Source organism: Tasmannia lanceolata, unplaced genomic scaffold, assembly GCF_043159265.1.
Source record: "Tasmannia lanceolata isolate RefF3 unplaced genomic scaffold, GAP_Taslan_0.1 ptg000018l, whole genome shotgun sequence".
In the NCBI taxonomy this organism is placed as follows: Eukaryota; Viridiplantae; Streptophyta; class Magnoliopsida; order Canellales; family Winteraceae; genus Tasmannia; species Tasmannia lanceolata.
In genome coordinates this window covers 13,831,466-13,849,531 of record NW_027518695.1, presented here as the reverse complement: position 1 = coordinate 13,849,531, position 18,066 = coordinate 13,831,466, and the positions used below count along the sequence as shown (strand labels likewise).

Genomic DNA, 18,066 nt, shown 5'->3' with positions numbered 1-18,066 from the left:
AGTTGAGGGTGTCAATTTCCTCGTAACAAGGGATTTGCTAGGCAATTTCACATAAAGCCATTTGGCTACTCACCATTGCACAAGTGAACAGCCGCCTCAAATGAATAACATCAGTAAGACTAAATCTGCTAAAAAGTGAGCGTATGAGCCGCCATATGGGTTTCCATTAAATTTCCTAGCAAAAATCACTCTATAGAGTGGGACCCAAAGTGAGCCTATTAGCCTTGGTTCCTTCAGATATCCAATGCCAGGCCTCTCAAATGAATGGTTTGGATCAATCAAAGGTGGGACCCACAATGCTTCCTAGTGGACCATTCCTCCCACATTTGCTTCACAAAACTTTGGCCTCTAATTTACCGATTTGGTTGGCTATTTTTAAGGAGATTGAGGGGAGAACATCTTCTTGAGATTGTTTGGTTGCCTTTTAAAGTCTTTGACCACTAGCACTGTCGGGTGACGGTCGGGTGATGTGGCCGCTCGAGATCTTCTCTCCAAATTTCTTCAAATCAAAGAAATTTGTGGAGAAGATCTTGGGGAGATCTTTTTGCCCTTATCCCAAACCCCCCCAATTAGGGGTGTAAACGAGCTGAGCCGAGCCGAGCTTGGCCAGGCCCGGCTCGGCTCGTTAAGCTCACAAGTGAGGCTCGGCTCGGTCAGGCTCGCGAGCCTTACCGAGCTCGGGTTATATTATGTTCACACCCCTCATCTTCCCTGGACAGCCCTACTAGTGTAATTTGACTACTTTTTTAACATTATGGGGGGTGGTCCTAGTAACAAATGAGGTTCCAAAAATGAAGTGACATATTTTGCCCCCCCTTTCACTCTATGGACAACCCTTTTAATGTATATATTAATATATAATATATATATTTAAATATATTAAATTCTTAACGAGCCGAGCTGAGCCGAGCCTGGCCTAACTCGGGCTCGGCTCGTTAAGGATTCGAGCCGAGCTCGAGCGAGCTTCCGAGCCCGAGCCAAAATTGACACCCTTACCCCCAATATTTGCAAGACAAACTAAACAATGTTTCTTTCTTCCACCCTTAATCTCCCCGTTGACTGATCTGCTTTAGATCTCCCAACGAATTAATGGCATCCAAACAGAGCACCGGTTGTTGTAGAACACTTCCAGGCCCTCTTTAGTCAATTAAAAAACCCCCCACACGCGCGTCGATGTGGGGCCCGGCGCCCGCTTTTCGAAAAAACAGAACAAACTAGAAAGTTCGAAAGCTACGACCGTAAAAACACAGACCACAAAACGTCGAAGAAACAGTCCTCACTTTCTATTCATCTTTTGTTTTCCCGCGCTAATTCTTTTTCGTCACGGATGATTCTTCATAAATAATACCTTTTACACTGGTTCTTTGTCGTCACCCAAAAGACCCCGGTTCACTCGAGAGAATTACAAAAAAGAATGTCCAAATGAATAAAACATAAGGGTAGTTTTGTCATTTCACAACGATAGATACGTGGAGGCCTTTCCAAGCAACCCGCTGTCGTCTTACCACTTTTCTAAACTGAGGCCCTCATGACTCCGTCTATATAAACCCTCTTAACTCTCCCTTTCTCCTCTTAAAACCAAAACCCTCCCCCTTTTTTAATACTGACACTCCTCCCCTTATCTCTCTGTATTTCTCTGTTTAGCAGAAACCAAAAGAAGGCCCGTGTATAAACTATTCTCCAGCCATGCCGAGAAAAGGAATGCGTAGCGTTTTCTTCTCCCCCTCCTTCGATAATAAACCCTCTTCTCCTTTCCCAACCCTTCCTTCTACTCCTTTACACTATTCCGAATCCATGATGGAACAAAACATTGCAAAAGCTGAAGAAATCATCACGAAATGGGATCCAGAATCTTCCGCCTATGCAAACATTACTTCTCTCTTCTACGAGAATCGCAGAGAAGCGAGAGAATTCATCCGATCCGTTAAAAACCTCCAGAGATCTATGCATTTGCTCGCTTCAGAAAATCTGAGCTCTCCAAACCTCATTCACGCTCAGAAACTTATGCAAACCGCCATGAAAAGGCTCGAGAAGGAGTTCTACCAGATCCTCGCAGCGAATCGCGATCATCTCGATTCGGAATCCGTCTCTGTCTCCGACAGGTCATCCACCACGGCGAGATCTAGTACCTCTGATTATGAGGACGGATCTGAAGACGAGATTCAGACTGCAGGAAATTCGATCCGAGAAGTCGAGCAAGTTTCGTCTTTTGCTATGTCGGATCTCAGGTTGATTGCCGAATGCATGATATCGTCTGGATATGGATTGGAATGCGTTAAGATCTATAAGATCATAAGAAAATCGATCGTTGATGAAGGTTTGTACCGCCTCGGATTCGAGTCTTTGAGCTATAACAAGCTCCAGAAATTGAATTGGGAGACGATCGAGCTCAAGATCAAGAACTGGTTAAAGGCGTCAAAAATCGCCATCAAAACTCTCTTCTCCGGCGAGCGGATCCTCTGCGATCAGGTCTTTTCAACCTCCGAAAGAATCAAAGAATCATGCTTCTCAGATATTTCTAACGAAGCAGCGATAAATCTCTTCGCGTTTGCTGAATCCGTCGCTAAAATGGAGAAATCGCCGGAAAAAATGTTCCGGATCTTAGATCTCTACGACACGATCGCAGAGCTCTGGCCGGAGATTGAATCCATTTTTTCCTACGAGTCAACCTCAGCCGTTCGATCCCAAGCCATCTCTGCTCTAATTAAACTCGGTGACGCGGTCCGAGTCATGTTTTCCGATTTCGAATCGGCGATTCAAAAAGACTCATCCAAAACCCCAATCCGTGGCGGTGGAATCCATCCTCTAACCCGATACGTTATGAATTACGTATCGTTTCTTTCCGATTACAGTATAATTCTCTCCGATATATTCGCTGATTATCCACTTGAAGTAAAAACCCCACCTTCAGAACATTTTTCCTTTGACAGTTCTCCTTCTGTAGAAAATCCATTATCTTCAATCTCAGTCCGATTTTCATGGCTTATTCTCGTCCTTACGTGTAAACTCGATAGCAAAGCAGAGCTCTACAAAGACGTAAGACTCTCGTATCTTTTCCTCGCAAACAATCTCCAATACATCTTTTCAAAAATCACGAGCTCAGATCTGAGGCTTCTCCTCGGCGAGGATTGGATCCCGAAGCACGAGGCAAAGATCCATCAGTATGTCGATAACTACGAGAGGATTGCATGGACGGCGGTGATTAAATCCTTGCCTGAGAATCCAACGGCGGAGATTACTCTAAAAGCTGCCAAGGAAGTATTTCGGAGGTTCAATTCGGCCTTCGAGGAAGCGTGTCGGACGCAGTCCTCGTGGGTTGTGCCGGATTCTAAGACGAGGGACGAGATCAAGGTTTCGGTTACGAGCAAGATCGTGCCGGGGTATCGGGCGTTTTATTTGAAGTATCAGGTTTTGCTCAGCGGGGAAAAGAATTTGGAAGCCGTGGTGAGGTATGCGCCGGAGGATTTGGAGAACTGCTTATCGGACTTGTTTGACGGTACCGGAGTTTCGGGTTCCTCCGTTACGTCGTCTTCGGTGCACTCTCAAGTATCGCCTCGGTGAAGAAAGTTGTAACGGTTTTTTGTTTTTTTGTTTTTTTTCCGTCTCTAGAAGCTAATGATTTCGCAAGTGTAAAATGTGAGCCCACATGAAAGCGGAGATGAGACAGTTGAGCTATTCTACCAGACATGATCCTTTAAATGTCCTTTGATCTGAATGTGATTCTCTTGAAGTCACAAGAGGGTAGTACTGGGATGTTGGACAAACCTTCGAGGTTAATAGTGATACCCGACATTTTGGGCGTATCATATATATTCATATGTATATGAAGATGCAGAGAATTATATTTTGTCCATTAAAATCGGAATAAGATGCTTGTGAAAGTACAGTTTATGTACAGAACTGGTTAAAATATATTGTTACGAGATTTTGTTTTGTTTATTCCTTTGTATTATTATTATAATAATCTTTCTAGTTTTGAGGCAGAGTTATTCTCTGTGTGAAGATATTTTGATTTTTATTACATACTTTGCTTTTTAGGAGGTGAAAGATGTATAATGGAAGATTCAATAAATTAAAACACATGTCTTTCCTCCCCCGATTTCCAGGAAGGTCCGTCTCTTTCACGTTTCAATTAAGGGTGTCAATATAGAAGATTCAATACTGCGCTATAAATTATTTGATTCTTTATATGCTTTTATACAACTTTAAAGGCTTATACGTTTTGCACCTTCTTTATAATTTTTTTTTGTTCACTATTTAATGTCTTGTACATTTAATATTATTTTATGACCTTTTGCAAACGGTTTTGAGAGGAAATACGCTTGGTGGGAGAGAGATAATGCATATATTTACATGCATAAGATCATCCTCCTCTTGTTTTTTCTTTGCTTACGAGTTTCAAGCTTTATAAGCCATTGCAAGTTTCTTTTCAAGTGGGCAAATTGTTCTGTATTGATCGTGTCAACACGGCCTAAGCAGGTGCATGCACACCATCAAAGAAAAAGAATAATGGTGTTGTATCCTGGAAATAAGTTGCAAGGGACCCAATTGCATATGCCGATTGCGGTGGGGGAGATAATCTAGCACTATATCAGTAGTGTGCCTCTACACTCAAATTTACTTTTCAATTCTATCATTTTTTAGTTTTGTATCTTGCTTACATATCTGCAGATTGCATACGCTACTATTTTCGGTAAGTTCATATTCTTTGTGTTGGTTCTCAAGTCCAACTAAGCGAACGAACGGTTGTGATGTTGTCTGTGCTGAAGTATAAAAGATTAAATAACACCTTCTCTGACAGCTTAAGCTTTTGTAGTCATCGGTAGTTTCACATGGTATCAGAGCAAATGCCTTGGTTCAACTGTTAAAGTATAAAAGAATAAATGACTCCTTTCTCCCAACAGCTTTAGCTTTTGGAGTAACTGGTTGTTTCACATGGTATCAGAGCCAAAGGTCCTAAATTCAAACCTCAGTACTCATGAAATGAATCGTGACCCAAACTCAATAGTAGGTTCCTATAAATACTTAATAAGAAGCGATTTGAAGGCGATCAGTTGATACCTCTAGTTTAAACCCATTGACACCTTGCTTTGGATCTCTTGCCCCAAAAATCAGACATATATTTCATTCATAGAATCCAATAATATGCAATTTTATTTGTTAAATGTGGGTGATCAAAAGGATATCTTATGGCCCGAAAATCATACTAATATCACAATCATAACATCCAATACTATATAATTTTTGTTGTTAAATATGAACTATCAAAAGAAAAAATTATTTTATCCAGCATTATGCATGATTAGGGTAATTTTTTTTTTTTAATCATTATGAGATAAAAAGGCGAAGGCTATCAAATGAATGGTTCATATCAATCGAAGTTGCAACATTTTATTAGAATAAATGATCGAATGTGTCTTTATCACGAAAAATTTGTTCAATTTTGGAGTTTTGATTTGTTAATTCTCCAACTATCCAAAAGAACAAGTAAAAGAAGTGAAATATTCCAAACCAAAACAACAATTTTTTGTGATCAAGAGACTTTGACAAAATACATTGAAAAGTTATAATTAAAACATAAACCCAACTACTAATTAAGATCTATCAAGGGCTTGGGATTATTTGATCAACCACTTGATCGACGGCTTTGATCAAGTAAAGAAAGGAAGAGGTGGGGCCCACTTAAAATGTCTTTTAGGGTATTTGAGTTATTTATAAGGGTATTTGAGTCATTTAACCTCTACATGGTAAGCTATATTTGGACCCGGCTATTATTTTTCAAACCATAACATCGGATCTACAGTGAGAAGAGATCAGAAAGGTACTTTCTCTCTTTTATTTCATGTTATTTGTTTTTTGTTTGGTCGATTGATTGATTATCTTTCAATGTTTAATTAATAGAGTTTCTCTAGATTTGGATCACCTTGTTGGATTCTATTTCATTTCAGTCTCTCCAAATATTTGTTTTTCCAAATCTATATTTTCAGGAATTGAAAGAAAATAAATTATTGGTATGGAATGAATTGTTTGTGATTTAATCAGGTCTATAGATTGCAGCACTCAAATCCATATTTTTGCTTTTGATAGTTCATAAAAGTTTACAGATTTTGGGAACCAATGCCTGTTGTTTTAATCTGAAATCTTAAAATTGAAACAACTTTGATAGCCGTTGTAATTTGACCTTTCCATGATAATTTGAGAGAATCCATGCCCCTTCATCTCATGAAGTTTTGAGAGGAGCAAAATCCGAACAGGTGGTCAATTGATTCCATGCCTTGACTACATAACTTACATAACCCATCTTATGAGTTATGATGATATACTTGGTATCGGGCTTTCCTTGAATAGCTTGCCAAGCCTTAAATAAGTTCCTCTCAATATGACTTTATTTTTTAACCATATGAGATTTGTTCATTCCAATTTTAAAGATTTCCACTGAAATTTTAGAGATACAAAACTTTTCATCAAATTTTACAAGATTTCGGCTGAAATTTCCGCCGAAACCGAAATATTTCTATTTCGGTGGTAGCCGAATCCAAAACCAAAACCAAAATTTAAAACCTTGTTTGTTGTCATGGCCGTGGACGAGAGGAAAGGGAGAGAAATGTGGCCATGGCGATGATGAGAGAAAGAAAGGGAGAGTTGAATGTTTATTCCTCTTAGCCAGTTAGGTTAATATGAATCGGTATTTGAGTTTAATTTCCAGTGATAATATTGAGAAAAAAATATATTCATGATATTGGTTATCTCATAATGTTTAATTTCAAAAGTACCCACGGTTGTGCTAGGAAAAAATGCATTAACAGTATGGAAATCATACTTTTCTCATAGTGTTTAATTTCAAAATACGCATGGCCGTGTCGGCAAAACAATGCATCAATAGTATGGAAAAGATGGAAGGACTTTTAGAATCATCAATCAGAAACTATTTATTTCAACCGAGTTAGCATGGATCTTTATTTTTCTTATTTTAGATTCATCAATGTCTATGGACAATTAGACATTGATTCATCAATGCCTTCTGATTTTCTATTCAAAGTAGTGGTGCTTTGACAATTAGTTTGTAGAATTGACTAGAAAGGTAATGTCTTTCTGTTTATTTTTCAGTTTGCTCCAGTTCCATGGACTCCATAAAGGGACAAGGTGGCATTCAGATGCTGCTGAGTGCAGAACAGGAGGCACAACAGATTATCTCTAGCGCACGAAGCAGTAAGCTATAACTCTTCACTTTTTTAAAGCTAAAAAGTATAATGAAGGTATCAAATATTGGGTATCTTACAACAAAGTACCCAACCCATGCCTATTGGGCAATATCGATCAAAATATCCCAAAAGAAAACAAGCACCACTGGCATGTAAGGTTTACTGTCCTATATTAGCTACCAGTTGACCTTTATCCCCACAACCATGTTTTGATAATTGGACAAACTCACCTTGTTTTACATTTTTGAACCAGCTTTCGAAGTCTATTACAATTCTCAAAAACTCTCAGCAGCCAATCAGAGAAGTGAAAAACAAAGTTAGTCGTCCCATTATCAAAACATGGTTGTGCGGATATTTATTAGCTATTTTTTGCTGTCTTAAAACTCTTCTTATGCCTTATTCAATTAAGAAACTTTTTATTCCTTTAAGGGTTTTCTTTATGGCAGTGAAAATGACAAGGTTGAAGCAGGCAAAAGAAGAAGTTGATAGGGAAGCAGCAAGTTATCGTGCACATATGGAGGCTGAGTACCAAAGGAAGATTTCAGAGGTAGCTATTTTAGTTCTTTTCTGTATACACTTTGTATATGCAATATTTCTATCCTCGCTAATAAAATCTTGTCACTGGTTTCTATTTTTTTTCTCCATGTGATTTTCTCCTGCTCTATTATTTTTCTTTTTTGGAATATTATACTTATCAGTTATTTTAAAATTTATGCATTTAATTTGGGATTTGAGTCGTTTGTTGTTTTAATTGATTTTCTTCTTTTTGTTGTCGATCTAGAGTACTGGCTTTTCCGGGTCAAATGTGAAAAGGCTTGAAGAGGAAACAGACATGAAGATCCAGAACTTGAAGGATACGACATCGACTATTTCTTCTGATGTTGTTGGCATGATCATGAAGCATGTCATGACTGTTAGAACATGATACTGGTCAGTAGTCATACTGCTACTTCTAAGTTCTATCATTTTAAGCATGTTTCTTCTACCATGCTCTATTCATGCATAACAACTTAAGTTACCAACTGTGGGCTCTACATTTGCGCATGGACCCTCAAGTATACTGACTCCAAATCTGTTATGCATATATGTGAGAATACTTATAGCATACCCTGACAATTCATAAAAGACTCCAAAAGATTATGCTTGCCAACTCTAAATGATAAGTGTAGCCAATAACTTATATAGTTTTTTTTGCCCGGAATTTTGCATTGAGGCCCCAAGCAGACCCAATGATTTTATTAGAGAAATCCAAAAGACAAGGCCCAAACAGGCTTACAAGACAAAGAGGACATGTATAGTTTGAAGCTTATATAAAAACAAGAAACACGATCTACCCTTAATGACAGAAACTGGGGATCCCTAGATTATCACATCTCATTGCTCATTTTGTCTCTTTAGGGAGATCTCTCCAGGAAAAGAATTGTTGATTGGTCTCGCTCTGACATGCTTTACTAGCCAAAGCATCTCTAACTTGATTGCTCTTACGATATACATGAGAAATAGTGGGAGTGAGCTTTTGCTTAAGGCAGGAAATTTCTGACCACTAGTATTGGTGATCCAAGGAGGTCTGGCTTTATTTACAACCATGTTTACTGACACATTGCCATCTAATTCAATCTGAAGTAGTTTTATATTCATTGACTTACCAATGCATCATTCTGCTTGGATGTTGGATCGTTCAACAGAGAAGTAACAGAATGCCACATGCATCCTTGCTTTATCATCTCTAATACCCCGCCTGACTTTCATGGATTACCTTTGGATGTTCCATCAATGTTTAGTGCCCTTTCTTGCTCTATCAGTCTACTACTTCTTTCTATATTGTCTACATCTGTTGGATCATTCACCAGAGAAGTAAGAGAATGCCACATGCATCCTTGCTTTATCATCTCTAATACCCTGCCTGACTTTCATGGTTTACCTTTGGATGTTCCCTCAATGGTTAGTGCCCTTTCTTGCTCTATCGGTCTACTACTTCTTTCTATATTGTCTGCATCTATCTATCTATCCACATGCACACTATATATAGTGTGTGTTTGGGCATGAAGGACCTCATTAGTCGAAAGTATACACCTTGTCTACCTCAAATTCAAAGATCATACCCATTTGTGAATCAAATAGCCAATTTCGGATGTTTGTTTTCAATGCCATTAATTGGACATGTGGCGTCTCATCAAAAGTGAGATTTTTGGGTCATGATCAATCCATGAGGGTCCCTCCAACTCATCGGGTTTCCCATGCCCAATCATGTGTCACATGTCCTGAATGGATCTGCCCTGTGAGAAGACACTCTCGATTTGCCGCAGTTGTGGTTTTCGTTTGAATTTGAGATGCACCGTCACTGAAAGTCAACTGAACCCATGCCTACACTTTTCTCATCACCAGTTAGCTATACCCAAGGCACTTGAGTGTATTGCAATTCAGCTCACTTGAATTTAAAGTCTATACTGCTACTTTTGTGAACTACGTTTTCTCTGTTGAAACCGGGCTGTACCGATTGTTGCTGTGCACACTCCAAAATTTCCGGCTCTTGAAAATTGGTGAACACTTGTAGTGGCTCTCTCCCTCTCCCTCTTAAGTCGTCAATTAGTTAGTCCAATTAGGCTAGATACGCCCTCTCTCTCTCTCTCTCTCTCTCTCTCTCTCTCTCTCTCTCTCTCTCTCTCATGTGCGTCAATGCGCGTGTGTGTGTAGTATGTATTGATATCCAAAAATTTATGCAAATTTTTAAACAAGTAAAATTGGGAAGTGGTAAATTCGCCCTCTTTGCTTCCCTTGGCCTCCCTGCATTTTTCACAAAGTCAATTTGTTTTATTGGCATGGGTGTCATGCCTTATTTTAAGGTGCTTATACCAGCCCCCATACGCAGAGACACATGAATGGCCTAGTGTGAGACAAATACAAAAAATTCATGTTTATGATTTTAACAAACATGATAGAGGAAGTGATCACCTGCATTCTAGATGAATTATTTTACTATCCTTCCTAATTTCTATCCTACCAATTGGACTGGCTGTATTGATCTAAGACATTCATTTGGCAGACCTCATCTTTGATTGTGGATGACCATAACAATCTGATTAATATCTGTTAAAGTAATGGTAAAACATTGAACCATGTGCATGATATAGCTAGGAAACATTATGAGACAGAGCATACAGGAGCAATGTCATTTCTCTGAGTACTGTGTGTTTGTGTGTGTGTGTGTGTGTGGGAATTGCTAGGCAATTTCACAAAACACCATTTCAAAGCTCACTTTTGCAGCAGAGAACGACCACCTTGTAGCAGATTTTTCCTTGTTCATTTAGTGCATCTGAGCTGGCTGTTCTCTGCTGCAAAAGTCAGCCGTGGAATGGCTTTTTGCAAAATTGCGTAAAAAACCCTATATATGCTGAGATTCTTGTACTAAGTGATTTTTTTCTTTTCTTTGTCTTTTCTACAGAGCTTATGAATTTGCAACAGGCATGATGATAAAAGAGAAGTCTCCAGACTCTCTTCAAGCTAGGTCATCTTTATTTTCCTACTATTCTTTCGAGAATAATTGATATTGAAAACTTTTGTAATTAAATCCTCTCATTGCAAAAAATAAAAATCATTGTTGGAGGACATCGATATTTCACTGAAGACTATTATACATTTTTCTGCAATTTACTTCAATAAAGGTTGGCAAGAAAAAAAAATTCTTTAAAAAACATCAACCAAAAATTTTGTACTTTTTTAGAAAGAATGAAAAAACCTTTTAAGGTAAGAAAATTAAGGCAACTTTGGCAAATCTCCTATTGTACCATCTGTCTCCTTTTTGTATACCTGAAGGGGTGGCTAACAAGACTGAGAGGATCCGAGGAGATTTCTTGTGGGAAGGTAATGAAGAAGGTAAGAAAATGAAGCATCTTGTTAAGTGAAAATGGTTTGCAAGTCTAAGGATGAAGTTGGTTTGGGGTTGCGGAATACAATTGTGGGGAATAAGGCGTTGCTTGGAAAATGTATTTGAAGGTTTGGTGAGGAGAAGGAAGCTCTTTGGAGGAAGGTTGTAGAGAAAAGGTATGGGCTGTGACGAGGGAGTCAAGTCACTAACTAGGTAACAGGTTCTGAACATGGCAACCGGTTTCTCAAGTTAGAAATAAGTTCATGTCCAGCTTATGTGTATGTTAGGGAATGTAAAAGGAATTAGGTTTTGGTTGGATTTGTGGTTAGGAGAGTGATGTGGGACAGATGGTAACAAAACAGACAAACATAGTCTTAAAAATCTAAAATAAGATAGATTAAGGATAGATTGTACCCAATAATCCACTTTGGTCCTTTAGGTATTACAAACACACCAAATCAATCGAATCCACCATTAAACCTTAGGAATCCTCTTAGAGGGACTGTTTCTTGATCAATGGGAATCCATCATTGATTGATGCCATGAGTCCAAACGGCACCAAGGGAGAGAGAATCAAATCTCTCAAATTTATTTTTCCAGTTCATAATCACACATAAACCAGTCGAAAGAAACCTTATGTAGACCATATGCTTCCTCTGTTATTTATGACTCCAAAATCTTTACTTTGTTGACTACAAAATCTTCCCAAATAAAGACTCCTAATCCTAGACAGTTTTCAACTCAAGTAGTACCTCGGATCACAAATCCCAAGTTTGTCTATGAAGAGTTGATCTAATTGTATTAGTGTCTATAATTGATTTCTTCTGTGTAATACTAATTGATAGGGCCTCATTGGTAAGTGCTACAACCTTTAGGCTTGTCATCCAGGAACTTGTTCGAAAATACCGTAATGAAAGGAACATAAAATTTTAAATAGAAAAGTCAAAGATGCTTTTGTTTGGTGTTTAAAATTTGGAGGGAATATTCAAATTAAAGTTCTCCCCCTCTTTCTTTGAAAGCTAGAATCAATTGCATGCATGGGGACTTGACCCCAAGACCTTGATGTGTGTGTGAATGTTGTGCTCTCTAAACCAAGGCAAAATAAATAGTCCCACATAGGAGCTTGAGAGAATTTTTCTCATCCATATCAAATGGAGAGTTGGAGAAAGGCTTGAGCCTTCAAGGGGCTTTAGAATTTGTTGGGTCTTGGGCTTTTAGAAGAGCACAAGCCCATGTGTAAAAAACACATGCGCACGCGCGTCTCGCCTCGCTGGGCCGAGGTCCGAGGTCCGGGTTTGGGTTTGGGTTTAAATGAAAAGGGGATGAGACAAATTGTTTTGGACATAGAAGAATTCATTCTTAGCACAGTTCCGTTGGTGATTCTGGGTGGACCAGTCAGCGAGTGCACGTGGACTGGAGCCAATTTCGGCTGTTTTATCTTGGAGCGTCGGTTCGCAGATCCCGGTTGCACCGGTAGGGGGCGGATACGATTCTTAAGGAGAGTGACCAGTGGCACGACTCAGCCTTCTCCTTCCTAATCTAATTTCCAAAGGATTTTCTGCCAAACAGATAAGTTCAATTTTATTTGTGATTTCCCAAACAGATTTTCCGCTTTAAAGTTCTAGACTTTTGGGCTCCAATAAACCATAAATCAGATCCATTACTTACAAACTCCAACATAGGAGTTTGTCGCTAGGTTCCTAAATATTCTATTTCAATGAACCAACTCTTGCCAGAATTATGGATATTACAATGAGGAATAACCAACCCCATTTTTTTTATTTCTTTTCCTCTTTCTTTACTTTCCTCAATAAAATAAAACAAACTACATAAAGAAACAACTCAATGGGAAACAAATCTCAAGAATGATTCTATATAGGCCAACTCATGGGATCTTCCATCTCATAGGTCTTGAGCACACCTATGCTATGCGCGACTCAAGGCTGACGATCATTAAGATAATATCTAAACAATGACTGTTTAGATTGCGACCTCTTATATTTGAGCTCTCAATTCTTCCCTGTTCTATTGTTACCTTAAAAAAACTCACGATCCACAGAGAAAATAAAAGCTTGTTTTCCCTTAAAAAATGAGGACCTAGAATGTCGAGGCCTATACAAAAAAGACAGAGTAGGGCACTGCTTGGTTGGGGTTGAATTTAGTCATTCTTTTATTTTTTGCCCTTTGTTGTTTCTTTTAATTGGGCCTCCACATTCCCGGCCTCTCTTCATTGTCACAAGCAGCAATCCTAGTAGCAGACAATGAACAAAACCCAACTTCACTTACACTTTTCTTGTGGGAAACAACAGTGAGACTGTTTACAATGAGCAATGGCTCCCTGAATCGAACTCTCCGCCTCAGAATTCACACTGTTGCTTCTCTTTAACCCATAAAGCCCATTTGAATTCGCATTCAAAAATGTGGGACAAGAAGAGCTTGATATGGACAAAGATAAATAAGATTTAGTCACTGAATTATGTTTGATTCCGCCCGATAGGAACCTCCTATGACATCCATTATCTTCAATATCCTTCTCTTTGCCAGTACTTCTCATTATAGTAGGTGCCACTTGAAAATTTTCCCTTTGAATTTGCCCAAACGGGTTCTTCTTCGCTACCTTCACGTACCTGTTCAAGCACACCTTATCTTTCGAAACAAAAAATTCATCTCCCCTTCTCGCCGTGTCTGTGCAGGATCCATCCGAACAACCAGATTCACTGAAAAGAGACTTGAGATAAGGTCTAGAAGCCTTGAGGTGCAGACACAATGTAGGTTGACTGATCAACTTAAGCTTATTAGACCATGACTTTTTCGGGTTATCGGTGAAGCTCGGATAGTCTGCCAGGCATTCATAGTACTCATCTGCGTTCATCTCTCTACTCGGCAAGAATTAGGAGGAGATATGTTGCAAGAGTCAAATGACTCAAATGGAGTAGTGGTGGTGGTTGTGAAATTCTCTATAGAGGATTCTCTTTCTGCCTCATTGGTGGTATTGGAATTTTGGAGAAGGTTTTCCACTCTTTTCAAACGTGGGGGGGAGATGGAGTGGAAGGAGCTTTCCTTTGTAGAAGAGCTCCTCGGTGGTAGAGATTGTGAAATCTCTTTCAATTGGGGTTGAAGGCATTTGGAATTCAATATCTCTTAACTGTGGAGGGGAGCTGCTGGATTAGCAGAAGATGTTGGTGGAGCTGATGTCCATATCTATGCAGTCTTCCTCTGTCGGGCCGGATGTAGGGTTGTTTCTTGCCATCTCATGTAAACAGATGGTGTCAGAAAGAGAGCCACCTTTCTGATGATGGCTTTGGAGAGAGAGATTTGAAGAAAGAGTGGAAGGGGAGAGCATTCTTTAAAGTGGAGATGGAGCCAAATCTTAATATGAGTAGTCACAAATTTGGAATGCCTCCAAATAATAACTTCAAATATTGCAGGGAAGTCTCATTGGTCTGAGAGTAACAGATCCCAAAGGTAAACTGTTCATGTGTTATTCACCAGTAGAGGCACAGCATCTCATCCTATGGATAAGATTTTTCGGGCACATCCGATCTAAGGCAGGACCATGATTTAGATCATCTAAATAGGTTGGTCCCACTACTTTTTTTTTTCCTTTTCCTGCGCTACACCTTTCATGGTAACTTATCACAATGGGCAACTTATCTAACCGTTAGATCGTGCCAGATCACGATTCTATGGCCCAGATTGGTCTTAGAGTGATTGTTGGGTAGTGTAAAACCCCCCGTCCCACCCGTAACTTCCGTGTGTAGACTTCCAACAGATCTCATCCGTCCAACGAAACTCATAACGGAATTGACTCCGACCGTCAGATCAACAAAACCCTAAGTCTCGACAATCAGCACCGACTGAGAGTAGCTATAAATAAAATGGAGGAGGCTTTGGTCATCTAATCTGCACACAACCCTCTCTCTTTCTTTGTCCTCTCATTTTTTTTTAGGGTTTGTAAGCCACCTAAGATCTAGGTTTTTTGGGCTAGGGTTAGGGTTAGGGTTCTTTTTCTTGAATCACAAGATCACATTTCTTTTTCTCCCGAAACCCTAGATCTAGAGAGAGAGAAAGGGTTTTTTTTCTTTTTTTCCTTGAATTTTCTTACGGATTTTCTTCTGCCCCTTGAAGATACCAATTATTCTAAATGAAATACGTTTTCATTGTTTTATCATTCATTTCATAATGGTTTCTACCTTCTTCTTCTTTTTCATGTCTTTTCCCATTGCCTTGTGATTATTATGTTTATGATAGAGGCTTCTTAATCTGGTTGACGGGATTTACCTGTTCCCGATCGACTCGTTCCCTTGAAGCTAGACTAGAATCTTGTTTTTGCTCTACATTCCCCTTTGATTCTCTCTGTGGGTATTTTGTGGCCTTCTAGAGATGGGAGGGTAGAGTACATCTTTATATTGTTTCTTTGATTTACAAGCTTTGTATATGCCATGTTTTGAACACACACACACACACATACTCTGGCTATGTTTGGCACCCATGAATTTTTTTCCATGGAATATTAGTTTTCATGGTAAAAAAATTCAGCCATTGAGCATCTCCACTGGATAAACTACTATTCCATGGCTGCCAAACATGTGGAGATAGTCACATGTAATGAATGACATTGGTCTGAAGAATCATTTTTTTGCTATATGAACACCCAAAAATTGCATTTGATTGTTTGGGTATGCATGCAAATGGGTTGTTAAAATTGAAATGGACAATGGTTCAGTTGCATTGGATCGTGACATTGTTGTGTAAATGGGTTTGGAAGTGCTTCCAATTTAACTTTGACAACAGTGATGATTTTTCAGACCTGTAATGATTTGCAAATATGATTGCATCAAAGAACATCTAAGGGACTGAGTTGTCATACATAACCCACTTTCATTACAAGTTAATTTTCTTCCATTTCAATGTTTCTCATTTCGGCTGCTTTGTAATTTCTCTAGATAACTCTCATTTCTTTTTGCAGTATGTCCATGATGACTCCATAGACCTGTACCGAATGCGAAGATGATCGCAAATAATGAACATCTAAGGGGCTGAGGCATTTTATTCTACTTCTGAGTAGGGGTTTTGTTCTCCTTTGTCCTTAATTGGGTTCTTTTTGGGTGTTATTTTGATTAATATTGTGCTTCCATTTGTTACTCTGGCTTCTTGATTGGTTCTAACTCAAGTAGCTATACTCATATGAAGCTAGATAAATGTTCCCCTCGCTATCCAGTGTAGCAATTTATGTTGCATTTGGACGTTGGGGAGCTACATTTTTTAAATTGATCCAATTAGCTTAGAAACAAATATTTTTATGTAGTAAGAACTAGGAGTTTCTTCATAACTTCAAATGGCGTTCTAGATGTTGGTGGTACTTTCAGCAAAAAAGAAAAGAACAGAAAGAAATCAGCTCCCCACTTCTTGGGGCTGAACTTTCAACAACCTTGGGTCAGTGCCAACGAGGAGGGGGAGTTGTGGCCGGATACGAGGAGGGGACGTTGTGGTCGGATTATGGAGAAATCTCTTTTCCTATAGAAAAGAGAGATTCCTTCCTTATTTGTATTTGGAAAGAAAGTGGGATCTCGAATTAATATCTTAAAAGCATGTTTGGTCGGAAGAAGGAAGGAACCAAACGGGACTTTAGATGAGCTTTTGCTGTGGGCTAAAATCTTTTGGAATATCCCCTCCCTCACATTCCCCTATAGAATTTTTGCACCCTGAAGATTATAAGTCCTTGACCTCCAAACCTTGGCTGATACGATTTTACCCTGCAGCCCATAACACTTCCTATGAGAGTTGCACGAACCGAAGTTTTTATAGCGGTGATTCAGGCACATCCCGTCACTACCATTCGATGGCATATGCCGATTAAACTTGGTAACTCTACGATCAAGGAACTTTGTGGCCTCAAACTCCAATCTTCTCGCTCTAGTATCTCTATCCTCGTTGCTTTCCAAAGATTCAGAATGGGATCTAGGGGGGCCAATTGGGATCTGACCAGACCACCACCTTGACCGACCAAGAGTAAAGACCTTCGATAACAAGTATTAAATACCCCAAGAGAATGGAATACCTCCAATGCAGAATATCTGGAGTCTACAAAGTTGAGGAAGTGCCCCGCCAATCGCTCAAGATTGAATCTACAATTACAGATGACCTTATCCGATGAGTTGTCAAAATCTAGGGCCACCCTGGGATATCCCGGCAACGTCTATAGCAATCCTAATGGTCATCCTTCACCTAACCAAAATACCAAAACAAAATGATGAGAGGAGAAGAGATTAGAGAGAAAATGAAGAAGTGATATATAAAGAGAACATACATATGACTATTATGCCCTTAAGGGTACATAATACACCTTTTAACACTCCCCCTCAAGCTGGAATGTATATATATTGTACATTCCAAGCTAGTTACATATGTCACTCAATTTTGTATAGTTTAAGGACTTTGTGAACATATTTGCTAACTGATCAGCAGATCTCGTGAAAGAAACATAAATTTCGCCTCTTTGAATCTTCCGGCGAATGAAGTGGCAGTCAACCTCTATATGTTTGGTTCTCTCATTAAAGACTGGATTTGTAGCTATATGAATAACAGCTTTATTGTGACAATAAAGCTGAGCTAGAGCATATGGAGAGAAACCAATCTCAGAAATGAGAGAACGTAACCAAATAAGTTTCCCACTGGTATGAGACATAGCACGATACTTTGATTCGGCACTCGACTTTGAGACTGTCCTGCTTCTTGCTTTTTCACGACACTAGATTGCCGTCAACAAAGGTGTTATATCTGCTGTAGCAGGACCATCAAAGGAAACAGGAGTAAGAGAGTTCCACCTAGGCACTGCTGAGCCCGCTGGTAGACCTCCTCGAGGGAAGGCATAGTGCCAGGGCCATAAATCTGCTGGCGAAAAGACATAAACTCGGGGCCCAAGGTCTCGAGGAACTGGACTACTTGGAGCTGATCCCGCTGTCGAGCAGCGACTGCCAAGTCAGTCGTCAAAGGCAT

General features: G+C 39.3%; 1 protein-coding gene, 3 non-coding genes and 2 pseudogenes across 5 annotated transcripts; 5 read left to right on the top strand and 1 right to left on the bottom strand.

Annotated features, from left to right (window-relative positions):
• The first annotated feature begins 1,587 nt into the window (after nucleotides 1–1,587).
• LOC143850817 (exocyst complex component EXO70H1 pseudogene) lies at nucleotides 1,588–4,090 on the top strand (annotated as a pseudogene).
• A 1,699-nt stretch (nucleotides 4,091–5,789) lies between these two features.
• Nucleotides 5,790–16,211, top strand: LOC143850818 (V-type proton ATPase subunit G-like). Of its 2 annotated transcripts, none has more exons than XM_077360083.1 (5): nucleotides 5,790–5,821; nucleotides 7,108–7,209; nucleotides 7,649–7,749; nucleotides 7,984–8,132; nucleotides 16,037–16,211. In XM_077360083.1, the coding sequence occupies exons 2-4, from the start codon at nucleotides 7,122–7,124 to the stop codon at nucleotides 8,125–8,127; spliced, it is 333 nt and encodes a 110-aa protein (XP_077216198.1). In that variant the 5' UTR covers nucleotides 5,790–5,821; nucleotides 7,108–7,121; the 3' UTR covers nucleotides 8,128–8,132; nucleotides 16,037–16,211. The 2 variants fall into 2 exon arrangements, with proteins under 2 accessions (XP_077216198.1, XP_077216197.1); XM_077360082.1 differs by lacking the exon at nucleotides 16,037–16,211 and adding an exon at nucleotides 10,645–10,810.
• Nucleotides 13,264–14,317, bottom strand: LOC143850072 (putative membrane-associated kinase regulator 4; annotated as a pseudogene).
• LOC143852147 (small nucleolar RNA SNORD25) lies at nucleotides 15,854–15,933 on the top strand. The gene has a single exon (XR_013236713.1). It is a non-coding gene; the product is annotated as a small nucleolar RNA SNORD25 (small nucleolar RNA).
• On the top strand, nucleotides 16,037–16,116 carry LOC143852149 (small nucleolar RNA SNORD25). The gene has a single exon (XR_013236714.1). It is a non-coding gene; the product is annotated as a small nucleolar RNA SNORD25 (small nucleolar RNA).
• Nucleotides 16,196–16,331, top strand: LOC143852128 (small nucleolar RNA snoR136). Its single transcript, XR_013236705.1, has one exon. It is a non-coding gene; the product is annotated as a small nucleolar RNA snoR136 (small nucleolar RNA).
• The last annotated feature ends 1,735 nt before the right edge of the window (nucleotides 16,332–18,066 follow it).